Raw genomic sequence first — 23,958 nt, forward strand, 5'->3', positions numbered from 1 at the left:
AAGTGTAAGAATTAGCATGACAACCGGTGCAATTCGAATAAGAAATTTTGAACGGTGGAACGAACAGTCCTGTGGGTATACCCAAGCATGGTGGCGCCAAATGTCGACATGATGGCACTGCTCAATCTGAGGCCAAGCTGCTACAAGAGACGCTCATCCCCTAGAAGATTAGAGACGATGTCATAACGGCCAAAAATAAATCGGTTGATTCAGGTTCATGGCAAAGCATGCATAGGGGAGGGAGCGCTTAACCACACCTAAGCTGTTAAAAGTTAAGCAGTGGAACACGGCAGTCCATTCTCTGCTGTGAGACTTCGGTCTCGTGTTCGGGGAAAAAATTATGGCTGAGGCTTAGCTAAGGTTAAGCCTAGTCAGATGCGAAGCATATTGGTGGCTAGGCTTGGTAATGCATGGCTTTCCTTGGTTGCATACTTGGTCATTTTAATACAACCACTAGAAGCCTTCGTCGTGGGGGAAGACAACGGCATGGCTACAACGGAACAGATCGTCGTGGGGGAAGACAACGGCATGGCTACAACGGAACGCCGACTAACCCCGAGACGCGCGTTGGGTGAGCGCCTGGATTGCCACGGAAGCCGCGTCTGCCTGCCCGGTGGAGCGAGCGTTTCACCTACACCGAGTGTGAACGCGCGTTCGAAATGCGCGGGAATGCCGCTCGAGGACATTCCGGCGTCTGTGCGATGGCATCGTCACAACGACGTCACGGTGTCACGTGGCGTGACGGCTAGGGGTCCCACGGCGACGGCGCGAGGTGGAGGCCGCCTCTCTCATCCGATGTCACGTGGTGTGACGTCACGGTGTCACGTGGTGTGACGTCTAGGGGTCCCACGCCGACGGCGTGAGTGGCAGCTGTAGCAATATGCTTCGCATAAAAAATTCTGCTTCAGGGATACTGGAGGTGTTGGTAGTGTGAGGTGCTCAAGAGTGCGCGGTGGTGGTGGTGGTGAAAAACTTTAATTTACAAAGAGAGTTTGAGGGTCAAGAAACCCTGCCACATGGTCGGTATTCTTAGTCCGGGACACCGCATGACGAGGCCCCGTCTCGCGCCCGCTTTACTAGAGCCCTTTGAGACTCCAGTGTGGAGCAGTTGAGGAGGGCAGTCTCCCATGCATCTCGGGTGGGGGTGGGGGAAGGGGGAAGGTGAGGAACCGGTGTGCCTGTCATTCTGCGGTTTGTGGAAATGATATACTGGGTTTCCCGTCCACCTTCCCAGTAACTTAACACATTTGTGTACCATGGCCTCTGCTAACACTTTCATGGGTCCTTTTTCATGGAACACAAATGTAGGAAGCCGATCACCGAAAGCAAGGAGAGCATTGAATTTTTTTTTTTCACATGTGGTGTTGACCAATGGGAAATTAGTAGTGCAATTACTTTACGGCTGACAGAATATTTTGGAGCAAAGGAAGAAAATGTGGAGGACGTGTGTGGGAGGTGGTATGAGAAGCCCGTGATAGGTGTGCTGCATCGGCGCCCGGCTTTTATTCGCAATACCAAGTTGCATCTGATGGTCGCCGTGGGGGGTCCACGACGAAAGCTGGTAGGGCAGCCCTTCGTGGTTTTATACAACGCAGCCTCTATTTCACAACAAGCATATTCAAGCGTGAGTAACGGAGGTCTGCCGCCGCCACTACTCCTGTGTAGGAGCGGCGCACCATTCGTGCCGGTTCGCCAAGACCGTCGTGCGTGTCTCAAGGCCGCCGCCGCCGTCGTGGACATTATGCATACATTTTCCTCTTGCTCTCCATGTTCATTCCCCCGTTGTTCCAATTGATCGCATCGGCGCAGCCCTGATTTTTTCTTTTACTTTGTTTTCTACGCCCGCCGTCGACCCGCAATGGCCCCTTTCGCCGCGAACAATGGCCGCTCGGGCGTGATTGTCTCGGCCGGCCGTACCCAAACATCTTGAGAGAGTGTGGCGACCGAAAGAGTGAGGAGAGCGGGGTGTTCGTCGCCGTTGACCGTACCCTCGCGCTCGTACGTATAGTTCTCCCGCCATTGTTACTCCCCCGCACCCGCACCGCCGTCGGCATGCATGGCCGTCGGGTCCTTGTTCTAGTAACCATGCTAGTAACGTTGGTCGGGTCGGCGGCGTGTACTTCACTGACAGAGTAGAGCACTGTCCGCCGCGGTGCTGACCCCTCGGCGCGGTGCGCGTGCCCTTCCATTGTTTTGGTTCTCCCGGTGTCGTCATCGTGTCGGCCGGCTTGGCTCGAGCAGCGGAGCTCCCTCGTTCAGCGGGTCCGGCTTATCGGGTCGCGTTGCTGGGTACTGTAGGTACCCTCGCGCGATGAGACGAATCCCACAGGGGCTCTCCTCAGTCGCTTGGGAGAGATGCGGGCGTGCCCGTTTTATCTTGTTCGCCCGATAAAGTGAGGTGCGGGGGAGTACGAGGCTAGTGACGTCTCGCGCGGGCGTAGCGGTACTTCGCCTTTGCCTCTATTCCTTGACAAGGTCTTCCCTCCTCCCCAGCCCTCTTTCGTCTCCTATCTGTTCGGTCTTCCGTGTGCGCGTATTCGCGCGCCAGAGAGGAGACGCTCGCCCGAGCTCGAGTGGCAGTCGGACGCTTCCAGTCGCTGTCTGCTCACAGCTGCGTGTGTGTGCGCGAGCGCTTTGCTTTGAGTGCCGGCTCCACTGTTGACAGATTCACCGCTGCGGCAGCTGTCGCTGTATGATTGCGTCTCTGGGGTGTAGCTGTGCGACTCCCGTGCTTATATCTCCACGATCTGGCGTCGCCTGTTTTCCCGGTGACAGTTTGTGCGCGCGTGTGTGGCTAGAACCGGCCGCTTTCTGCGGGTGATCGCGGCGGTGACACTGTTTGTGGGTTACTGAAGATACCCGACGCTGTTCGAGCTTGGTCTCCACCATGATCAGGCGGCTGGAGGCGGCGTTTCTGGGACGCAGGGATGCGCACATCAGCGACGGACGCGCGGACGAGCGCGCTCAGGACCGGCGCGAGAAGCGGGTGAGAAGTAGCGAGAGGAATAGGGGAGCTGCCAAAGCTGGCCGCACTTTCTTTCTCCCCCCCTCTCTCTCTGTTATCTACGGTTGTGTTTTTGTCGCGCGTGTGTGTCGTCAGTCTTGTCGTGGCTTGCAGCCGCTGATGCCCCTGAGATTTGACTTCGAAATTGTGGAGTGTTTTGCGACACTGACGCCGCTCGGACGTTCGAAATACTGTCAGATGAAGTCAGAGAACACGCTCCGGTAATTCGAGTAATGCCGAATCTGACATGATCCCCAAGCGTGCAGGGTGTACTCGTGTTCGTGCGCTCGGGATTAAAGAACAGCGATATCTTCCAGGCCGTCCGGTATCTCCGCATTTCGCAGTATTTTTAACGGTTGAGCTTACAAGCGCGCCTCCGAGGCTCGTGCCTTGGCAGATATACCCGTACAGTAATTGGTATTTAGCTGATCCGGTATGAAAACAGCCTTGTTCCGCTTTTAGGAGGTGAACGTCGAGTCGTGAGACATAGCCCATGGAGACGGCTGGAAGGAAAAAGAAAATGAGCTAGGATTGGACCCTTTTTGCTTACGATTGAAGAATTTCTACGTCCTCTTCCTACTTGAACAGCTTAATTTCATGCTGTACGTGGCAGAACAGCGAGCCCCGCTCGCATGCATGCATCACCGGCGTGATTGAAGGTCATATGTGAGCCGGTCCTGGCTCTCTTTGGTTGTGTTCGTTTGTTGATTCTTCGGCATCCGTTCAAATTAGAGCGCGAAACCCCGAAAGGGGAGAGCGCGGAGCAATCGACTAAACAGCGGCGATAATAGGCGTATAGTACTCTTGTAACTAACTCTCCGTTGTTCAAATGTTTTAGGGGAATCCCCCAAGGTGGAGTAGATTTGTAATAAGGGAGTAATTACTCATTGACATACACCCATCAGTGCTCCTTGTGTTGTTTTACCAGCATTCTCTATTGCCTTTGTTTTGTCGAAGTTATCTTGTCAGTTCGCCCTGATTCCTCCATCGAATTTGCCCCAGTCGGATTTTGATGCTGTTATGCGTGTTACGAAGAAATTATCCCAACTATTTCAGTACGTTTCAGTTTAGCATCGCCTAGCAGGGAATTTTAATTTCTTGCCGTTAAGCCCTGTTGCTTTTCGAACTGCCTCAGTTTCCATCGCTGGCACAGTTTTTTGCCCCCACAACTGGGCTTGCTCCCGGATACCCCCCGTCCCGACGTCGTCCACTATTGCATGCTTATCGACCTTCCAGTTGGCCGCTAAACGCCTTCCTCCGATTGCAGACCTGACAGAGTTGTCCGGATGACGCTGGCGGTGCGTCGATGTGCGTCCGGCATTTCGCCGCCAGTTGTAATCAGCCTGACGAAACCGATCACACCACCGCCTGCAGATAGCGGGGTGTCCGCCGTGTCGGAACTGGCGGCCAGGCCTCCCACGGGTCGAGGGTCCCGGCAAGAGCCGCAGCGGCACGCACACAAGCTGCGACAACGCGCCGATATTTGGACGGTGGAAAGCTCTTGCTGCTGTAACGCGTTGTGCAGCATTGCGTTGCTGTCCAGACTGGTGCCATGCGAAATGGCTGTTTTGACGGCTAAAGCAGCGCGGACTGGAAGAAGAAAAAAAAAGAGGAAAACGCTGAGACAGCGCAGTAGCAACACCGTATGGAGCGTTAGCAACACCGAACGAATATTGCGTCATTAGCCATCTTCGCTATATCCGGTACAAATTTTGTGTTATGTCTGGATATCTATTTTTTATGCCAACGTATGCAGCGCAAGAAGACATCGTTTGACACCACTTGGAATGTCCTACGCCAATTAGTTTGACCGTAGTGGAGGTTTGAAGTTTCGAGAAGTCACGGTTTGGGGAAGCAAAGGTCGTTGGTGCGAATCCCTGTGATGCGCTACGCTTTGATTTGACTAGTAATCTTATGCTCCGTAACGCGCTGAATCGTTTGATGCTACTCTGAACTTTCTGCACCAATTAGGCGGTCCACAATATGTGTACCAATGGTACCACCCACGGTCCCATATGAATGACCTTGTGCTTAATATCAACGCGACCTTGAGGAATGCGACCTCGATGGATGGGTGAATGGATGGATGAATTTTGGCGTAGTGAAACCGACGTGCGAAAGCTTTTATGTTATGGTTATTTGACATGTTATGGTTATGGCGTGTATGGTTGTTTGCCACGGTCCTGCGTCGTTGACTCGTGAGCGCGTGCGTCTCAGGGTCGTTCTGCACTTCAGCGAGAAGTGCTTGTGATGTGGTATAGCGTGGCATGGCCATTTCAAGAATGCGGCTGGCACCATTTGTAAACCATCCCAGACAGCGTTATGGCTGTACCGCAGAATATTCCATGCATATACACCTGCTTTTGACAGTGAGATAGTGTGCGTTTTTTTTAGAGCAACAAGCTCTACTCCTCCCCCGCTGAGCCTGAAGGTCATCTGGCTCTTAGATTTGTCCTCTAACGGCAGGCACTCCGCATGTGCAAAATCGCGCGTGGCAAGTGCCTCGATGTTCTTCACCGACCCCATAGCTGCGCGGTTGGCAGTCACGTCCGTCGCTGCGCTGGCTGCTGCTCGGCCGCTCCTCCTCGTCAGTTTTGGCATGTGACGTGTCACGTGATTCGCTCTTGCGCTTGGCAGTCACGTCCGCCGCTGCCCGACGCTCATTCTTGCGCTTGTGTCTCGCGATGCATCACGTAATTTGCTCGCGTTGAAACAATTTGCTCAAGGTGGAACCATGCATAATAAACAGAGCTTTCGCTGTGTGTATCCTGGCTGAGGGGAGTTGAGCCACAGCCACTTTTTTTTTTTTAACTCCTCTGCTTTTGCACACAAATTGTGATCCAGTTGTGGACCGTGTTGTCTCAACGGAACGCTCGTGCCCGGTATAGCCAGTCTGCTGTGGAGAGCGCATTTGTGCTAGTGTGTTCTGTTGCATGCGCTGCGGAGGCAGACACTTTGCACCCTGGCCCCATTGAAAGGTCACATGCTGAACATGCCTAGTTGTCTTCCAAGATTGAGCGCGCTGCTCGAACGAGCCGATTGAATCGTGGCAGCAAAGCGCTGATTTCGACTGTCTTTCAGATTATTTGTCGCTTAATTTCGATACCTCTCCTAGCTAAAGGACTTTCTTGGGTCACTTTGGTGCCGCTTTTGGTGTAGACTCCAAACCCTCATCTTCACCTCGGGCCGTTATATATCAGCTGTTTATATGAAACCGTATTTCGACCCGTTTCCATTTTTGAATTTCCCGCTCTTCTTCACTATCTGGAGAGATGCCAACAGCGATGGGTGACCGCAGGGCATAGTGCGACTGCAGCCAGTGACAAAGGCGGGAAATTGAAAACTAGAATAGAACCGGTATTAGGTTATTATATTATCTAGGCCCTGCTAGCTAATAAGAATGTGATCATTATCCAGTATTATTAACCTGTGGTTAGTGTACAGTGCTGAGTTGCCTCTGCATGAATTATTACCAGATAGTACAGCTACGACTGTACTATTTTTGCGCTAGAGAATAGGTGCTTTTGAGAATGTGCTATTCAAGGACGTGCGAAATTCATGCGTACATCAGAATGCACACACTTGCCAGAAAAAGGCAGGGAAGTGTTTGGTGCATAAAGCTCTCAACCTGGACAAAAGTGAAAAAAAGCAGGGCTTGAATTACTGCTCTAGTTGTGCCTATGCATTTCAGTCGAGGCAGAAAGTTGGGATAATTGGTGGTTCATCTCACTATGAGAAGACTAGTGCTCCAGACGAGGGCCGAGAAAGAGAATATGGCATCCTGTTTTCTGCACTTTTTTAGTCCTTGCCTTAAGTGCTTGTCTTTTTATCATAAGCTGTACGTTTCATTCTTGTGACTGCCTTGCTTCTAGCTTGTGGTTGCATCACGAAGCGCGCACCTTTGATCAGACGAGCTTGCTTATTGCGATAATTATTACTGCCGGGCCGAGCATGAATGCTGGCTCACGTGTCAGCGAATTAGGTGCCGTTGCTCCTTTCCATTTCGTGCGGCCACATGTGGCAATTCTGTGAATACTAGTGTTACCCAAGTTATATTACATAATATTTGCTTTGCCGTTGTTGTCACCTACAAACCAACACGAATGGCTGAAATGCTAGAAGTCGTTCTTTGAGAAGCATTTTTGACTGCGTCTATCATTGTGGGGAAAGTCATTGCCTATCAGGCACGCACTTGAGTCAACTTCTAATCTATTCTGGCACGAATATGCACTGCAGTCGGATGTTCACGTCTTGAGAGCCTTTTCTCGCAAGTGTTCTTGTCATTTGCTGCGTAGGGCACCGCCCATATGTCTAGCTGTGCCTGGCAAATATGCAGTGCTTGGCAAAGATTTGCCAGCAAGCGACGAGAGACAGGGTGGAGATGCAAGGTCTCCAGGAAAGGAGGCGGTCGAGCGTGCCGGTTTGAACCCAAGTGGGCCGTGTACCGATAACCCGTTTTCGTGTGCAGCAGCACATAGCTGTGCTAGCCTTATCGCACACTTTGCACTGGCTCGCAGTGCTTATCTGCGTTGCTGTGGCCGCCGCTTATCAGTGGAGTGTTGTAAACACCTTAGACACTTGACCATGTGGGCAGTGCTTCACTTCCCTTGCTTGAATGAGTCAGTCACTGAGTAGTTGTTCATGTCATATAGTCCGAGGGCAGTCAGTGTCTCCCTTGAGCGAAGTTATTGCACAGCTGGGATGAAAAGAGATACTTGAAAGCGTCATAAAATGAGGATGTTTGTGGACTGTCTGTTGAGTGATTGGTATCATGCGTGTTTCCACACCCATTGTATTATCACCGAGGCACTCAGCGAAATATCTTTTACGAGTTTCCACACGTTGCAGTCCCCTACTTTTCATTGTCTTCTGGCTGTCTGCTTTGTTTCACTGGAATGTACCCTTGTTCTAGATGACGCAGTGCCACGTTGGGAAATCGGGAGCTTTATTTTTAGAGCCGCTTGCACGTTGTAGGGCTTTGGTTATACGTGATGGGGTGTCATGATTGACAATGTCAGAGGTGCGAATTAGTTGCACACTGTTCTTGCCCGCTGTAGTGACTCGGTGGCTTTAGTGTTAAGCTGCTGTGCCCAAGGTTGTGGAATCAAATCCCAGCTGCGGTAGCCACATTTCTATGATGGGGAAATTCCAAAGTGCCCCTGTGCTGTGTAATGTCTGAGCATAATAAAGGACCCCAGGTGGTGTAAATTAATCTGTCGTCCATAACTAAGGCGTCTCTCTTTGCCCACATGTACTTTTGGGATGTTTCCCTGTACAATGTTCTGCAAACCATCACTGCGTGTGAAAAACCAATCCCAGCCCCATAAACACCACCTCATGGTTATTTTTGGTCTGGGTACAAGAACTGGCAGACCTGATGAGAGTTGATTTTGGTAGGATTTTTGCAACTGTAGCCACACCAGTCAGCTGCTGAAAGTACTGTGGATCGCATTTGACAAGCAGTTTTTTGCCCTAAGATCTGTGTTCTTCGATGTTGTTGGCATCAAAAGTGAAAGCCACAACCTACGCTGGCAAATGGGGGGCTTAATTTTCTAAAGCTGTTCGCGGAGTGCTTCATGAATGGCTAGTGCCACTGACATCGGCAGTCGGGATAGTCCGATCTTTGTTAACTAGGGTGCTGGCCGATTGTGCATTGCTCTTCAGTGTTTCACAGCTTTGACTTCAGAGACAGCAAACTGTGAGGCAAAGGGCGCAAAGTGGCACATGTATGTTTAATTATTAACCAATGTTTAGTAAAGATAACAGAATGGATTCCAAGGAAGTTAAGGAAAACATATAGCTGGAGATGCCTCAGAGTCAGTCGAAAAGATGAGGTTCGAATGTTTGCTGCGATGAAGTGGCTGCAGCTGGCATCGGACCTGACTAATGGATCATTGGGAGGTCAGTGGGTGAAGCCGGCTTTAGTCCCGTGGTGCATGTAATATGTGCAGGAGGCTACTGATGATATCAGTGATGATGTAACAAGAGCATGTATAGAAGAGCATATAATGTGAACTTTGTTTGCTGTCTTAAAAATAAAACTAAATTCTCCTTTCAGCCTGAGTTTGAAAGGCTATTGTCTCTTATTGCTAGCAAGCATCGTGCTATCATGCAGGGATGTTTGTGAAGCACGGATGTGACTGGGAAATGCGAAATATGCAAAGCAAAACGACCCGCTGAACAGTTTCCGAGTAGGCAATGGATGATGTGCTTTGAAAATGCGACAGGGAGTTGCGCAAAGACTTATTGTTGTCCCACACCTTATCAAGAAGACATAGGTTTGTTGTTACTGATTTCCTCATCAAAAGTAGTTGCTGCAGCATGGATGTGGCACATGCCTGTCTAATCAGTGTCCTCATTACACTTTGCATTGCAATGCTCTGCTTATTCCTTCTTTTCATATCAGCCTTTGACCCCTTGCTGACTAAAATGTTCTCCCTGCTTTGTCTCTGCTTTGTCGTCATTTTCTCGTTTCATGCATATTTGGTGCGTGTACGTATTGCTCACGCAGCATTTGTACACTGCCAGAATTTGTATCCGCTGCAGCCCCACCCATTTACTTCATGCTGGCTGAATACATTCCTTCCTTTTTACCCACTTGGAGGGCCAGGTTCAAATGGCATTCGATGTTTCCAAAGACAAGGCTGCACAGCCCGCATGTGAGCATATATCATTTGTCTTTCACATAGGAGCCAAGCAGGTAGCCAGGAATTTTGAGGCGGAGGGGTTTGAGGAAATTTCTGGTTTCGCTGGATGGGTTGAATGCGTGCCTGGTAGGAGCAATACGTTTACCGTCACATAACCGTGCTCTCGTAACCATGTTCGGTAATCCTTTTGAGAGGTACACTTAGGAGCCATTTAGGAATCAATGTTTATTATTTCTGTTCATAAAATACTATATCACTGCAGGTTTCAAAAAGGCTGCTTTGCATCCGACAAGGTTTTGGCTGCTAGAAAGCTGGAGATTTCTTGTTGCTAGGCGTCTTATCCCCGTGTGTTGTCTTTTGTTATTGAACTGGAAACCATACCTTTCCTGCTAGAAACCTTTAAATCCCGCTGAAATGATTGTTTCTAGCTCTATTATTGAACTGGAAGTTGTGCTCAGCCGGAGCAGTTCTTGCTTCTAGCATGAAAAGTGCTTTTCCAGAATAAGCACCCCCTGACAATAGTCTGCCGAGTCTTCATTTTCATCTGAGGGGATACGAAGTTCACAGCGAGTAATTATTATTTTCTTTGTGGAAAGGTGGAAGAGCTGTTCGGTCGATGTTCTTTTGTTGCGGAAGCAACACTACTCTAGGTGTGAGCGATTTCGTGGAGCCCCGGAGAGCCCCAACTGGGCATGCGCGAGGAGCGAATGTGAGACAGTTACTGCGTACATTCCTTTCCTCAAATACAATTTTAATTTTCTTCATTACGGCCCCTCTTTCTTCTTTCACTCCCACTTCCTCTCTTTCTGTACAGTGTGTGCGGTTGAGGTGTCTGGGATGACAGGTGCAGTTGAGGTGTCCACTGGGATGACAGAGAATTACAGCAGCATTTGCTTTTTAAGGGCATTTGACCATGGGCGTCCGGAAGGGGGGGCAAGGGGGGGCGGTTGCCCCCCCTTGGAATTACGGACATTATTTATGCCCTAGTAGAAAACAACTACAAACCTACCGCCTCCCCCATCTCCAGACATCGGGTGCACCCCCCTGGAAAAAGTTCTGCGGACGCCCTTGGGCATTTCCTTTCCTCAAAAAGCGTTGCATTCAAAGGGCAACACATCCCGCCAAACGGGTGGTGGCGTTCCGTGGACTCCCTGGCAGCACTACAACACGCTGTCGCGTTCCACTCCTATAGGCGAAGCTTAAGTGTGATTAATTCCCAGTTAATTAGTATTTAATAATTAATTAGTAATTAGCCAATAATTAGTTGTGTCATTGCCTAGTATTTAGTACTTAATTGTGTGTGACATCATCCAGTGGTGACGTTACCAATGCCACGGAGGCAGTCAAAGTGGTGCGGAAAAAGCTTTCGCCCATACGCAAGTTAGACAGTCAAAGTGCCCCCTGAGATGCCGCCGCCGCTGCGATTGCCGCGCTGTTGCTTCCTCAATTCTACTCGGGATAGCCATTGGTCAAACCACTGCCAATTTTTTTTGGTTGCCTTGCCCTCACGTCTCCTGTTTGGTCCCTCTTCCTGCAGGAGATGGAGCTGCGGCGGCTGCTGCACCAGGTGCGCTGCTGGCTGCGGGTCATGTTTGTGCTGGCCAACAACCTGTACTGCATCCCCACCTACCTGGCCTGGATGTGGGTCATCTTTTACCCGCTGCGCCTGCTCCTCCCGCCCCTCTACTGGGCCATCGAGCGGCAGCTCTTCCGCCTCCTCCTGCTCATGGTCTCCTTCTGGAGCTGGAGCGCCGAGTACTACGGTCAGTCCCCCTGCTCTGTCGCGGCGATGAAGCGTTCACCGGGAGCTTGAACACTGGACATGTTTCGAATAGCCGGAAATTTGCGTGCTTCAGTTTTTCGGTGTAAACACCGCGAAGGTCTATGGCATGGGCCCTGGTCCAGTCAGGAGACGCATTCATTGTATGTCACGATGGGAGCAAAGTGCCGCATGCGTATGTTTACATAGATGTTACAAACTAGTGAACATTTCAACGGCTAGGAACAACAAATTCACTCTCTTTGTTATGACATCTGTGTGTGTGATGAGGCAGTGCAATGGTTGCTGGGTGGACATCTTGAATGCTTGCGATGTTACTGCCTCCGTTAGGCTTAAGGGAATATAGATGCAACGAGCTACTGAAGCGCCATCTCTCTTGTAACCTGAATACTCTGTATGGGCGCAGATGTTTTAAAGAGCGAAAGTAGCATTGTTGCTCACAAATTAATGGAAACATGTTATTTGCAAAACACAGAGGGTTATGTTCACAAAGAAAGGTTAGTTGAAAAACTAAAATACGTACTGATGCATTCACACATCTCGCTCATGCACTCACTCACTCTAGCACTCTGCACACTGTGTACACTGGTTCTCACTTTTGCGCTTCGTTTGCACTCTTCCGGGGCTGTAGTCCTTGCGGGCCGTGTCTTGGTTAATGTCAATGTGGTTAACACACACCCACTTGTAAAAACATCAGCATAAACACCAAACACACACACATGCACATGTTGATCTTCCAAGATTTGTTGGGAAGGAGGGGTCTCGCGGTCATTGTGGCTGACCTTTTGGAATCAGGATAACTAACTGGGTTTGGGGCCAAACAGGCAGGCCGCTGGAAACTCGCCATTCTGGCTTCAAAGTAAAAAAGGGGGGGGGGGGGGTTTGCTGCCATCCTTACCATAGAAGAGATGGATGGGTCTCGTGCAAACGAGCAAAAACTGAAAAGGATGCTTCGTTACAGTAGGGATGCTGCGATATAAGCACATTGCACATATGAATAAGTTTACAGGGGCATCACAAACTGGCACACCTTCCTATACAGCTGCAGGTTTGTCAGCCTGTAGGCTGCTGAGAGTGGAGGTTGGGGATGGTTGTTGGGTTCAGTTGGTTTTAAAATCGGACAGTTTTGCGCCACTGTTTTTGTTTGACGAGTAATTCAGCTTTGTGAAACAAATATTCCAGGAACTTGAGACGCTGTGGACATGAGGATAAACATGGCTCAAACATGCCTTCATTTCCAATCCGTTTCAATGAAGGCGAACATGCCTGTGTACCGAGGTTTCAATTATCTTTAATAGAACCTCGCATCAACAAAATTGGTTTGGTTTGGTTTGGTTTATGGGGTTTAATGTCCCAAAGCGACTAAGGCTATGAGAGACGCCGTAGTGGAGGGCTCCGGAAATTTCGACCACCTGGGGTTCTTTAACGTGCACTGACATCGCACAGTACACGGGCCTCTAGAATTTCTCCTCCAAAGAAATTCAACCGCCGCGAAATTAATCCACTGTGGTGTGCCTCACAGCCCAAAATGTTGCTTTGGCACTTACTCAGTGATGTACTCCTCAGTCATTCAACTTATCGGGCAACATGGCTCGAGTCAGGACGGTGTGGCATTTTGCAAGGTAGAAAGTCATCAAGAAAGGTGAAGAAAATTTAGCTTGGCACCGCATAGTCAATGGGTGAAGAAACATTCGATTTTTCCCATCCCTAGAAACCTTCATAAAATGTTTTACTTTTGTACAGCATTCTGTGTTGGCATTTTCCGTGCGCATGGCATGTCAGTGGTCCTTTACTGCTGCAGTCGGACAACTCCAGCCCATAGGCCACTGCGGGTGAGTGACTTGTGCAGACTTATACTGGCAGTGGATGTGACTGTTGTGGCTGCAACATGGCAGTTGATAGGAGTAACTAGTACAACTAGTGTTGGCAGGTGAGGCCTGTGCTGCTAGAATTCCTCTATGCTCCCTGCAGCCATTTCCATGCTCGACATTGAGTGGTGGTGGGCACTTTACCGTGTAACTGGTGACAGTCATGGTATGAAGCTATTCCGTGCTCTCCCCCTCAGTCTGGAAAGCACCTGTCTCAAGGATCACGTGAAAAGATCTGTAAAGGAACTAGATGTGCCGTATTTAGTTGAGCCTGTGCTTCTCGGGTGCCATGCACTGTGAAGCTCAAGCGAAAAACCATAGTCTCAATCACCACCAACTTCCCTCTCGTTCTCTGAATTACTCTATTGGAGGACTAATGCCTCTCCTGACACTGTCCGACTATCCCTTTGCATGCCAGATATGCTCACCATGTCTGAGCAAGTTTCCCGGTTTCACCTACCCTCCTGGATTCTGGCCATACATGGCTATGGTCTCATTCCTTTCGAATCCATTGTGTCGCCCTAGTGGACCATCGCATGTCAGATCCTTGCTTTGCATGTTCGACACAAGTCAGTTTCGTCTTGAAGGGCAACTCCGGTGGTTTTTTCAAGATTCACGTAGTCTAATGAACATTTTACTGTAGGTTTTTATCCATGTTCTCATCATTTCCAGCAAGTTTGGCAGCCATGCATTATTTCGTTCCTGTGCTAATCGAGTTTAAAGTTTGCCGTTTCTGTGGCCTTAGTTCAGGCGATTTCTGCCAGCAACACTGCGTTAGCGACGTCGCAAACACTAATCACATGTTATGGCCTGCTCAGCGTAGCTGTCATTTGCAGTCATAATTTCAGCTTTCAGTGTGCATACAAGTAGTTTTTGAATAACGTCTGTGAGATCATCGCTGCGTAAACTGTAGCATCGTCCCTGGCCATAAACTGAGTTTCGGTTGGCTGTTCTTGCTGTTTTAATAGTTCTTACTTGGTATTTTGAAGAATAGTTCTTTGTGCCGGGGACAGGAAGCTACAAAAAATGCGATAGGATAATCGACTCTGAATGTTAGAAAACCCCCTGGCGTTACTGTTTGAAGGGATACTGAGGACATCTCGATCGATCTGAGGAAAAATTGATTCTCTTGCTCTTTCTGTTTGTGTCGGAGGCTATGATTCTTTCTGGCTATGTTGACGTTTCTCCAGCAGCAACGGACTTGTATTGCCAAGAAAATTTCGAAAATTGGCTTACAACCCCCCCCTTTTTTTGGTTTATACTTGTGATGTCTTTACCAAAAGGGACTCGGGGATCAACATATGGAAATGAATGACAGTGTGGCATAGCCTCGGGGATCCACGGTCAGAAACCTGTGTCAGCAATGGCGATGTTTGTATTTCATTCCGAGGCCTTTTGTTACGTTAGCAACACTACGCCAGGTTTTCGCCTCGTCGCGTAGCCGGTGGCCGGTAGGCACGAATGGCCTTGAACGGCCGTTGCCTAGCAACCGTTTCAGCTGAGCTCCGCCAGGTGGCGTCACTGTCGTCGGCGCTGCGCCGCTGCCGCGTGTATAGTCGCTTGCTCCAGCCAGATGCGTGCTCTACGCCGAGGTACAGGGTGAGGAGGTGGCGCTTCGCGGGGGTATATGCGCGCTTCGCCTCGGTGTAATCTTGTTATGGAGAGTGCTAAAGAGAAGCAATGGCGACAGGACCAAGCTAGAACGAGACAATGCGCTCGAGAGACAGCAGAAGAACGCGCTGCAAGACTCGAAAAGCGTCGCAGCTAATGCAATGGACCAGGCTTAGCCAGAGCTAAACCACTCCTAACTTTTTTTTTCCAGTCTGTTCTCAGTGGAAGTTGTGTCTTTGTTATTATAAATACGGTTGTCTGTCGATACAGGCCAACTTCAATTTGGCCTCGCTGTCTCTTTTAGAAATGTCGCCCCCGTCACCTCACCGTTGTTCCCTTCATCTCGTGCAGTTGATGAGGTTGGTGAGGATGTGAGTGAGTGCTACGGGGACCGGTCACTGGTCCTGGTCAACCACCAGTCGACGGCCGATGTGCCGCTGCTCATGGCTTCCTTCCAAGGGAAGCGCTCGGTCACTGAGCACCTCATGTGGATCATGGACCGCCTCTTCAAGTACACAAACTTCGGAGCCGTCTCCATGACGCACGGGGACTTCTTCATCACACAGGTTAGTGCACGAAGCTCACTGTGGTGCGGGAGATTTATCTGAACGAAGCACTCGATGAATGAGTGATTTTTGAAAACCACATATCTTCTCTTTTGATGTTTTGAAACATCACTGGAGCTAGCAGTACTGCCAGTTCAGGAGCCATACAGTGAATGAATGTAGTAAGATTTCCTGGAGTGCGCATCAAAATCTGGACATGAGTCTGTGTTGCATGTTATGTGATGTCTAGCATGTGTTGTACTCTCACGCATGTCATGTGAACATTTTGCGAATGCTTATTGGACTTTTTGTGTGGCTTGGGTTGTCTGTTGATTTTTGACCCAAACATTTGCATGATACCAACACATGCGATGCCAATAGTGTAATTAAAGAGAAAGAAAATACAGTGAGGTCTCAATAACTCAGATGCAAAATGGAACGAAAATTTTTAAAAACTTAATTGCATGGAGTTTGAAATGAAGGAACCCTTAGTAATACACTTGATGCTCAGGAGTCAAAGCATCAGCAGGTTGAGTTATCGCAAGTATGAATTAACTGGGGTCCACTGTGCCAGGTTAGCATGGCCCTGGGCTAATTTTGCAGAAATTTGAAGGAAGGAAAAATGTGGCAAGGTATTGGGCAGATGATACAGTAGCTTAGCATAGCATGATCAGGTGCCTTATGGGCTTTGCTTGTGTTTTGATGTAACATCTTGTTTTCTAGACTGAGGCTAATAGGCAAAATAATTTCTTTTAAGAGTGAGGCCCATTTCAGCTCCCATGGATTGTTTGCAGCGTACATTTTGGCCTGAACAGCAGTATCCACGAGCGCATGCCAGGGTGGAGCACTGCTTGTGATCAGATGTGTAGTCTTGGCCCACAGTTTTGTTGTTATAGTGCATTTGTCCTAGTGGTTGAAGTGCAGTGCCTGAGCGATTTGCTTAGGCTACTGTGTGCATATGCTTGGAGCAGTTCCTAGTGCATGCAACAGAACCCATCATAAAGTAGACAGCTGGAATTGTGGTTGCTTGTAGCATTGTAAGATGCACTATCAGCACTTTATCGATCCCGGCCGCGGCGGTTGAATTTCTTTGGAGGAGAAATTCTAGAGGCCCGTGTACTGTGCGATGTCAGTGCACGTTAAAGAACCCCAGGTGGTCGAAATTCTCCGGAGCCCTCCACTACGGCGTCTCTCATAGCCTTAGTCGCTTTGGGACGTTAAACCCCATAAACCAAACCAAACCAAACCAACTTTAAAGACAGAGAGACAGCAGAATGATAGGTAGAAGCCATAAGTGCTGGAGCATTTTAACTGTCATATTGTAGAACAGTGCAAAATGCAGAGTGCAAAACACTGAACACACAGGCAGCATATAGGTTCATTAGCCTCAGCACCTCTGTAGCTCGAGTGTTTTTGTAGTAGCCCAAGTGCCTGTTTAGTAGCTCAAGCGCTTGTTTAGTAGCTCAAGCGCTTGTTTAGTAGCTCAAGCGCTTGTTTAGTAACCCGAGCGCGTGTTTAGTAACCCGAGCGCCTGTTTAGTAGCCAGAGTGCCTGTGTAGTAGCCTGATCGTGCCTGTTCAGCCCTAGTGTGTCTCTGTAGCCCCAGTGGCTGTGTGTAATCTCTTTTCTGTGCGTTTTGTGGTGGATTGCCTTAGTGACTGCCTAGATCATTTTTACCCTTGCTTTTTAAAAACTGTGTACTAGGAGTCAGTTTCACCAAGTTAAAATCCGACACTCCTTGCATATTAAATATCAAAGGAAGCAGCCCTCTTATTCAGACAGCGGGAATACCAAAAGGCTAAAATAGTACCATTGCCAGACACTGTTCCCAAGCAACCACCGATATCCTTCGGACGGCCGACTGAGGTCTGTTTTGGATGTTCCGGACGTCCGCTGAACATCCACAAACAGTCAAGGATGTCCGTTGGTCATCCGATAGGAGGCCAGAGGCACGGCCGCTAGATACAAAGCGCAAAGCGAGGTGCGGCCCGCCACGTCGCACAGAAACGGCGTCTTGGGCTTAGTGCTCCGTGCGCCCGCCGCGGCGCTACTGCTCGGGGACAACTGCTCGCAGGGAAACGCCGCGACAGCTGTGTCGGTACGCCCGTTGCTCACTGTTTGAGGGCGTAAACAGTGCGCTTCCTAGTGCGTGCCTCATTAAAGACTGCATTTTTCGGTCGTCATTGAAAGCGCCGATTATTCCACAGATCACCACAGCAGGTGGGAATCCCCCTTCTAGTGTCTGCCTGAACGCTGTCCATAACGGCCGCCTATACTATGCACGACCGGGCCAGCGGCTCTACCTCAGGATGTAGCGTTAATGCGCCTGAAGCTTTCATTCTATTTTTAAGGCGAAAGAAAGCCTTTTATGGCTCATGACTCGCCTGCGTGTCCGTCCGTCCATGCGTCCGCGGCAGCTGTCAATGATGGTTGCTTGAAAAGTCAGTAATGATAGTTAATGGTGTAGTAGTAGATGTACAAACAGTAATGATGATTAGTTAATGATGCCGACTAAATGCGCACACTGCGAATGCGCAGTGCCCCATGCGCAATCCTCAGGTGGTTTAACAATGGCGCATGTGCACTGACATCAAAAGTTTGCACAATGGTTGTGTCACCCAGAGCTCTCTCAGGTGCTCTCTGAACATTGATCGAAGAGGATGCAGCTCGCGCGCGCTCCAATGTCGCCCGCTACGAAACGCGCTCGCGATGCCGTACGGAAGCGTTCAAGAGTCGCCAAACGATCTTCAACAGTCGCCAAGCAGAGGGCAGCGACAGAGGCGGTGAAAGGCTTTCGCCTCTTCGCACTTTACATCGTCAAAGTGCTCCCTGATTTTTATTCACTTCTCGCTACCCCATGTAGACGGCGAATGAGACGCACACGCATAGCTGGTCACACGCAGTAAATTTCCGCTTCGTGTCACGTCGAATTTTGGCTCTTATATACACAAGTTATTGCAATTTATAACCACAAAGTACTTGACACTTTTATTGCATGGTGATACAAGAAAGGAAGGAACCATTCACAGACGAAGAACCTTCCTTGACCTTACTTTTTGTAGTCATTCTCTGTAAAATGGAAAGAACATACCAGAGACCTGTCGCTTGGCACCCACTTGCTTCCTTTCCCTGACAGTCCTTAGCGAGCGACGTTTTCAGCCACGCTTCTCGACGCTGTAGTTCAGAGGGAAACTCGTGATTTCTCACAGTTGGCTGTTTTCTGGAGTTTGTGGCGGACAGTGGCACACGGCAGATGCGCGGCACCGTGCCCCATACGCGTCACTGACCTCCACACACGCATGCACGAAAAGCCCAAAGCGTGCACGGCAGACACAAGGCAAACATTCATTCACGCGCACACGAAAAGTCCAAATCCAGCACCGCGGACGCAAGGTTCGGGAGTCCACTCCCGGAAAACCGGGCGACCTGTCCCCGAACAGTGGCGCCGCCACCGAAAACAGTGGCCGCGACTGTAAACTCTGCCAGGACATGCTCACCCATTGACGGCGGCGCAACGTGGCTGGCCGCACCTCGCTTTGCACTTTGCATCAAGCGGCCATGCCAGAGGTACGTTTCTCACGCCGATGGTCGTCTAGTTGAGGACATTTGTTGCCAGATCTTTCCCAGATGTTCGCATAGTGGTGCATGCATGCTTTTTTCACTCCCAGAGTGCAATAAAACGGAAAACAATTTAATGCATAGCAGACATATTTTATTATGGTTGATGGTACATCAGGAAACCCTTAGGTTATATTCGGAAAATTTCGTAAATCTTACCCTTCAAATGTGGCAAGCTCGGGACACACATCCATAACCTTCCCACCCACAGGATTTATGGAAAAAAAAAGAAAGCGATAAACATCAGTCATGCCAAACAAATGCCAAAATGCAGTAGCGAAAGTAAAAACATTGGAACCAATTAACGGGCATGTTTAGTACTGCAATTATAACAGAAAATGCACTTTGACAAGCACCTTAATAAGTATAAGGCAATGACAGGTCTCTCTTTTCTACAGCATATTTGACAGTGTATCTGTACTTTATTTAGTCTCATGGTTTTATGATTTACAATCATCAGTTCACGTTCTTAAGGCACTGACCTGCGTAGCACTTTACGTGACTGTGCACAGAAAGCTGCAAAACTTCCGTTGCGAACCACTGAAAACTACATGTGCTCTCTATGTTCTGCCTTTTGCGCTTTGGCGCTCTTGACAGGAACAGGGAATCTAGTGATGCCTTAAAAGTTAACAAGACTACTCTGTCCCACAACTTAGCAGAGCAGTGGGAATTAGCCGCTCGAGTTGAGGGCTCCTGCAGCTCTGCAGCTGTGTGGTGTAGACTCCCGAAAGCGTGAGAACGGCACACTTGTGGAAGCCATCGCCTCGCGCTTACTGCTCCCACTCTCCTGCGAACGAATGTTATATGAGCATGCTGCATTGCCCTAAAAGTATGTTCCAAGTAGTGTACTGTACATACCTTCGTAGGCAATCACACTAAGCCCTCCTTAATCCAAAGTCTGCACAGCACAGCATTCCAGCATCCCAGAAGAGCTTCAGGCACTTCCCACATCTTTCGAATTGCTTGTTACATACCACCTTCGTCTACAGACCAAACAAAGCCACGCATTATAGTATAACAGAGCTATAAAGCGGCATAGCACAGCGCAACAAATTAACAACGGCGCTACGGAGCGGTACTGTTGGATTGGATTGGCCTGACCGCAAACTAACGTCTATGCTGGGGACGTTAGCGGAATTGCGGGAGTTTTGAATTTACGATTGGTTTCAATGGCAAGTTTAGCGAACAAAGCGGCGGGCATGTTGCACAATTCCACTAATTTGTAGAAGTTTTCTAAATATGAAACTAGTAATTGAGTTGGTGTAAAATTGTGCAATGCCTGCTTCTCCCCTTCAATTAATTTGCCCGTTGGCAGCTCACACTGCAGGTAGGAGTGGAATCGCACCAATTTACAAACATCTTCGCGTCAAATGCTCCAGCTGATGCAAATAATTTCTTGAAAGCAGATTTGCGGAATAAGTCTTTCTCAGTTAAAAAAGCAAACTGCATAGTGTAGACATACACAAAAGGCGGATTTTCTGTGGAAAAAAAACAAAGTCCTTACTCATGGCGTGGGAAAACACTCTGCCATACATCTGTCGAACGTACACCTTGTCTCTCATGTGGATACACAAAAGTAGACACTGTCTGTACCTCCGACGGACGTACGGATAATAATATCCAAAACTGGATTCTGTTTGTACGTCTGACGGATGTCTGATCTTGGCGCGGGACGTTAGGATCTAGCTCGGATGTGTGACATATCTCTGTGGTTGCTTGGCTTCCTCTTGCGCATTTTACATCGCACTACCTTGAACGGATGAGTGGTAAAGATGACGTACGGATAATAATATCGGAAACTGGATTGTGTTTGTACGTTTGACGGATGTCCGATCTTGGCGCGGGACGTTAGGATCTAGCTCGGACGTGCGACGGATATCTGTGGTCGCTTGGCTTCCTCTTGCGCATTTTTCATCGCACTACCTTGAATGGATGAGTGGTAAAGATGGGGTGCCTGCGTGGAGTAGTGTCCCATTGAGCCCTGAAGTCTGTATTCCCAACGGCAGTGGTGGCGGCTCCCATGCAGGGCAAGGACACGCGCAACATCCAACTGCAGCGTCTCAGGGACCACATCTCGGAGGTGTACCTGCGGAGGGGCCTCAAGTGGGTTGTCCTCTTCCCCGAGGGCGGATTCCTCCACAAACGGCGAGCCACCAGTCAGAGGTATGCAGTACTGTGTTCAGTCACGTATGCAGTGATGTATGCAGTCACGTGAAGATGCAAGTAGTGAAAGGACGCCGGTCTAGAGGTGTCACCGCCAAGACCAAGCGAAATCAAAATCACACCCGATGCATGCGTAGAGCGAGCACAGCCAGTTTTTTTAGGGCGCTGGAACCAGCATGCCTTAATCACATTGATAACACCCCCTTCCTTTTGGGAAACAAACCAACACACTAGTGGAAATGAGTCGGCACCGGACAAATAGCCATGAAGGAGATAATGACGACGTAATGGAAAGAAATAATGGCAGCAACAACCTCGCTGCAGTATATTTTCACATTTCATGTACAAGCCGACCTTTACAAAAACGATCATTCGAAATTGAGGGGGTCGACATACACACAGCGTCGACCTATATGTAGGGTCACCGAGCCTTGAGCAGTATGTGCCCTGTGCTGATGCCCGTGCCCGGCAGGATACATGGAATTCCATGTGTAAAAAAAAAAGGGAAATTTGTTTATAAAGCGGTTCCAGCAAAAATGAAAATTTGTATTGTGCACCATTTACCAGGCCCGTTCGTGCTGGCGGACACTTTCCTGGATGAATAGCTTTGAGAGTAAACTTCCAGTAACCTCCGGCATGCCGGAATCCAAACCTACTGAACCATTTGCTCGGTTACCACTGTGAGCCGGGTTCCATATGAAGGAGTAGTTTTGTTACCTTTTGTCTCCATTTGCTTTTGACTGCTAATTTAGCAATTGTATCGCTGGCCATTTGTTGTTTTGATCTACACACAAGCCGCCGTTTGCGGGGAACTACATAACGTGAGGCAGGGCGGGGAGGAGAAAGGTGGGAGGGCTGGTTACGGGTTGATATATTTAGAGTCAACTTTTAGGGTAGGTAGTGGCCGTTGATGCGGATCTTGAGAGAAAAATAACTTTAAGAATGAGAAGGGTGGAGCACATATGGCAGGCAGGTTCTCTCAGATCATGAATGGCAGTTTACCAATATCCCTCAAGAGAAAAGTACAGTAATCCCTTGTTATAACAAAATCGCTTTACTCGAAATATCGCTTTATTCGAAATTTCTTACGGTCCCGGCCCAAACGCATGCATTTTAAGCCGCATTACTCGAAGCGCACGAAGATCTTGACCCGCTTAGAGCGAAGTGGCAAGTGGAGACATCGCTGCGTGGCAGCAACCCTTTGCGCATGCGGTGCCAAATTAATACCGCCGACGAATTAGACTCATGCAGGCATAGAACAGGCCACAAAAGTACCAAACCCACGATCGATGACCCGCCTGGTAACGGGCACCAAGAGAGTGCCGAGTGTCCCCTGCTCAGCGGGGCCAAATTCCATGGTGCAGCACGCCCGAACCGTTAATCTCGGTCGGAAGCGCATTCCTGGTGTTCCCTGCGACAGAATCCACACGAAAATAAAGTTTTCCTCGTGCTTTGCGATGCCAGAAAACCGCGGTGTCTTGGATGCGGAAAAGTGGCCGGTCATGCTCGTTTCGCGCCATTCGACTAGACAAACGTTCTAAATGCCTGGTAGGGTGACTGAATTTTGTTGTTACGGCGGGGACACGTGTGCGAGGAGTGAGCGCGATTTACCTTGACGCCAAGTTGCGAACGGCGCCGCAACGTCCGATCGCAGCTCGCTGCCTGCTTCCAACCTGCTAGATGTCAACGATGGGCCGCTCGCGGCAAAAGCAACAACGGTAAGTTGGAGCCAATGCGAGCGGAGAGCGGCAGCGTCATGATGACGTAGGGCGCACAGCTTTGAGCAGGGCCGGCCTGCCTACGGCCGGTCTCGACGTGCTCACTCACGCGCCTCGAGACCGGCTGTGATCTGCCAGCCTTGATTGCTGCCGCTGGCTTCTGAAAACGTGATGGCATTGTTTGTTCAAGTTCATAGCAAGTCCTGGAATAGATTAATGTAAAAAATGCATCATTTCTGACGATCGTTGGCCAATACCGAGTTGCTGCTAGAGGTGATGACTGCAATACAAGCAAATTTCATCCAATAGCCGCTTTGGTGCTGCTCCTGCCTGATGCAGTTCGCCTGCCGTCTGCTAGCTCCGTTGCTGAAGGCGTCGCGGAAATCTAACGTATCTTTTATTATGGGACTAGTTGACAGTAAAGGGGTGCCGAGTGTAGCGCCTTTATTTGAGTGCTGTGCAGTCCCGAAGTGCTAACAACTGCGGCATTGATGTGAAACCGGCTAGGCTTAGCGGCGACCAAGGAGCAGTGCGCAGTTTGTCACCCGGCGTTCCTGCGGGCGGCGTCGTTGCCAAAAGCTCCACTCTTGCACAGGCATGCTGTCGTTGCTCGAATCTAGGAGGCAGACTTTATGGTAGCGTGGCTGCTTTGTATTTTCATGTGTGAACGTGAAGTAAGCCGAGCCTGCCGGCCTGTCGATCAGCCTGGATCCCGTCTGGATCACAAAAATGAGCTAAAGCTTGTTCTTGATATAGATAATAAACTCTGGTATAAGAAATTTGAAAACTGTATCATCTTTGAAGATCGCTGACCAATACTGAGTTGCTGGTAGAAGTAACAACTGTGCTACGAGCAAATTTTGTAGCGAAAACTACATTGGCCACGAACTTTCAATTGCGCGGTGCTCCGACGAGGCACAGAGGCCGACCTTGGGCTGTTGCCTAGCAACCACCGCAGCTGGCGGACGCCACGCGGCATCATCTGCCAGCTTTCTCGCAGTTTT

General features: G+C 49.3%; 1 protein-coding gene across 3 annotated transcripts in view; it reads left to right on the top strand.

Moving 5' to 3' along the window:
* LOC149333249 (acyl-CoA:lysophosphatidylglycerol acyltransferase 1-like) overlaps positions 1-23,958 on the top strand; it is a 147,116-nt gene that overhangs the window by 110,017 nt on the left and 13,141 nt on the right. For 2 of the 3 annotated variants that reach the window (XM_089558617.1, XM_089558619.1), the window contains exons 2-4: positions 11,189-11,414; positions 15,262-15,476; positions 21,100-21,236. In XM_089558617.1, the coding sequence (XP_089414743.1) occupies positions 11,189-11,414; positions 15,262-15,476; positions 21,100-21,236 (578 nt within the window). Of the gene's footprint in view, positions 1-2,450; positions 2,987-11,188; positions 11,415-15,261; positions 15,477-21,099; positions 21,237-23,958 lie in introns of those variants that run through there. The other variant, XM_089558618.1, reaches the window with a different exon arrangement.

This window comes from Amblyomma mixtum, chromosome 8 (assembly GCF_055824585.1).
Source record: "Amblyomma mixtum isolate Tamu chromosome 8, ASM5582458v1, whole genome shotgun sequence".
NCBI lineage: Eukaryota > Metazoa > Arthropoda > Arachnida > Ixodida > Ixodidae > Amblyomma > Amblyomma mixtum.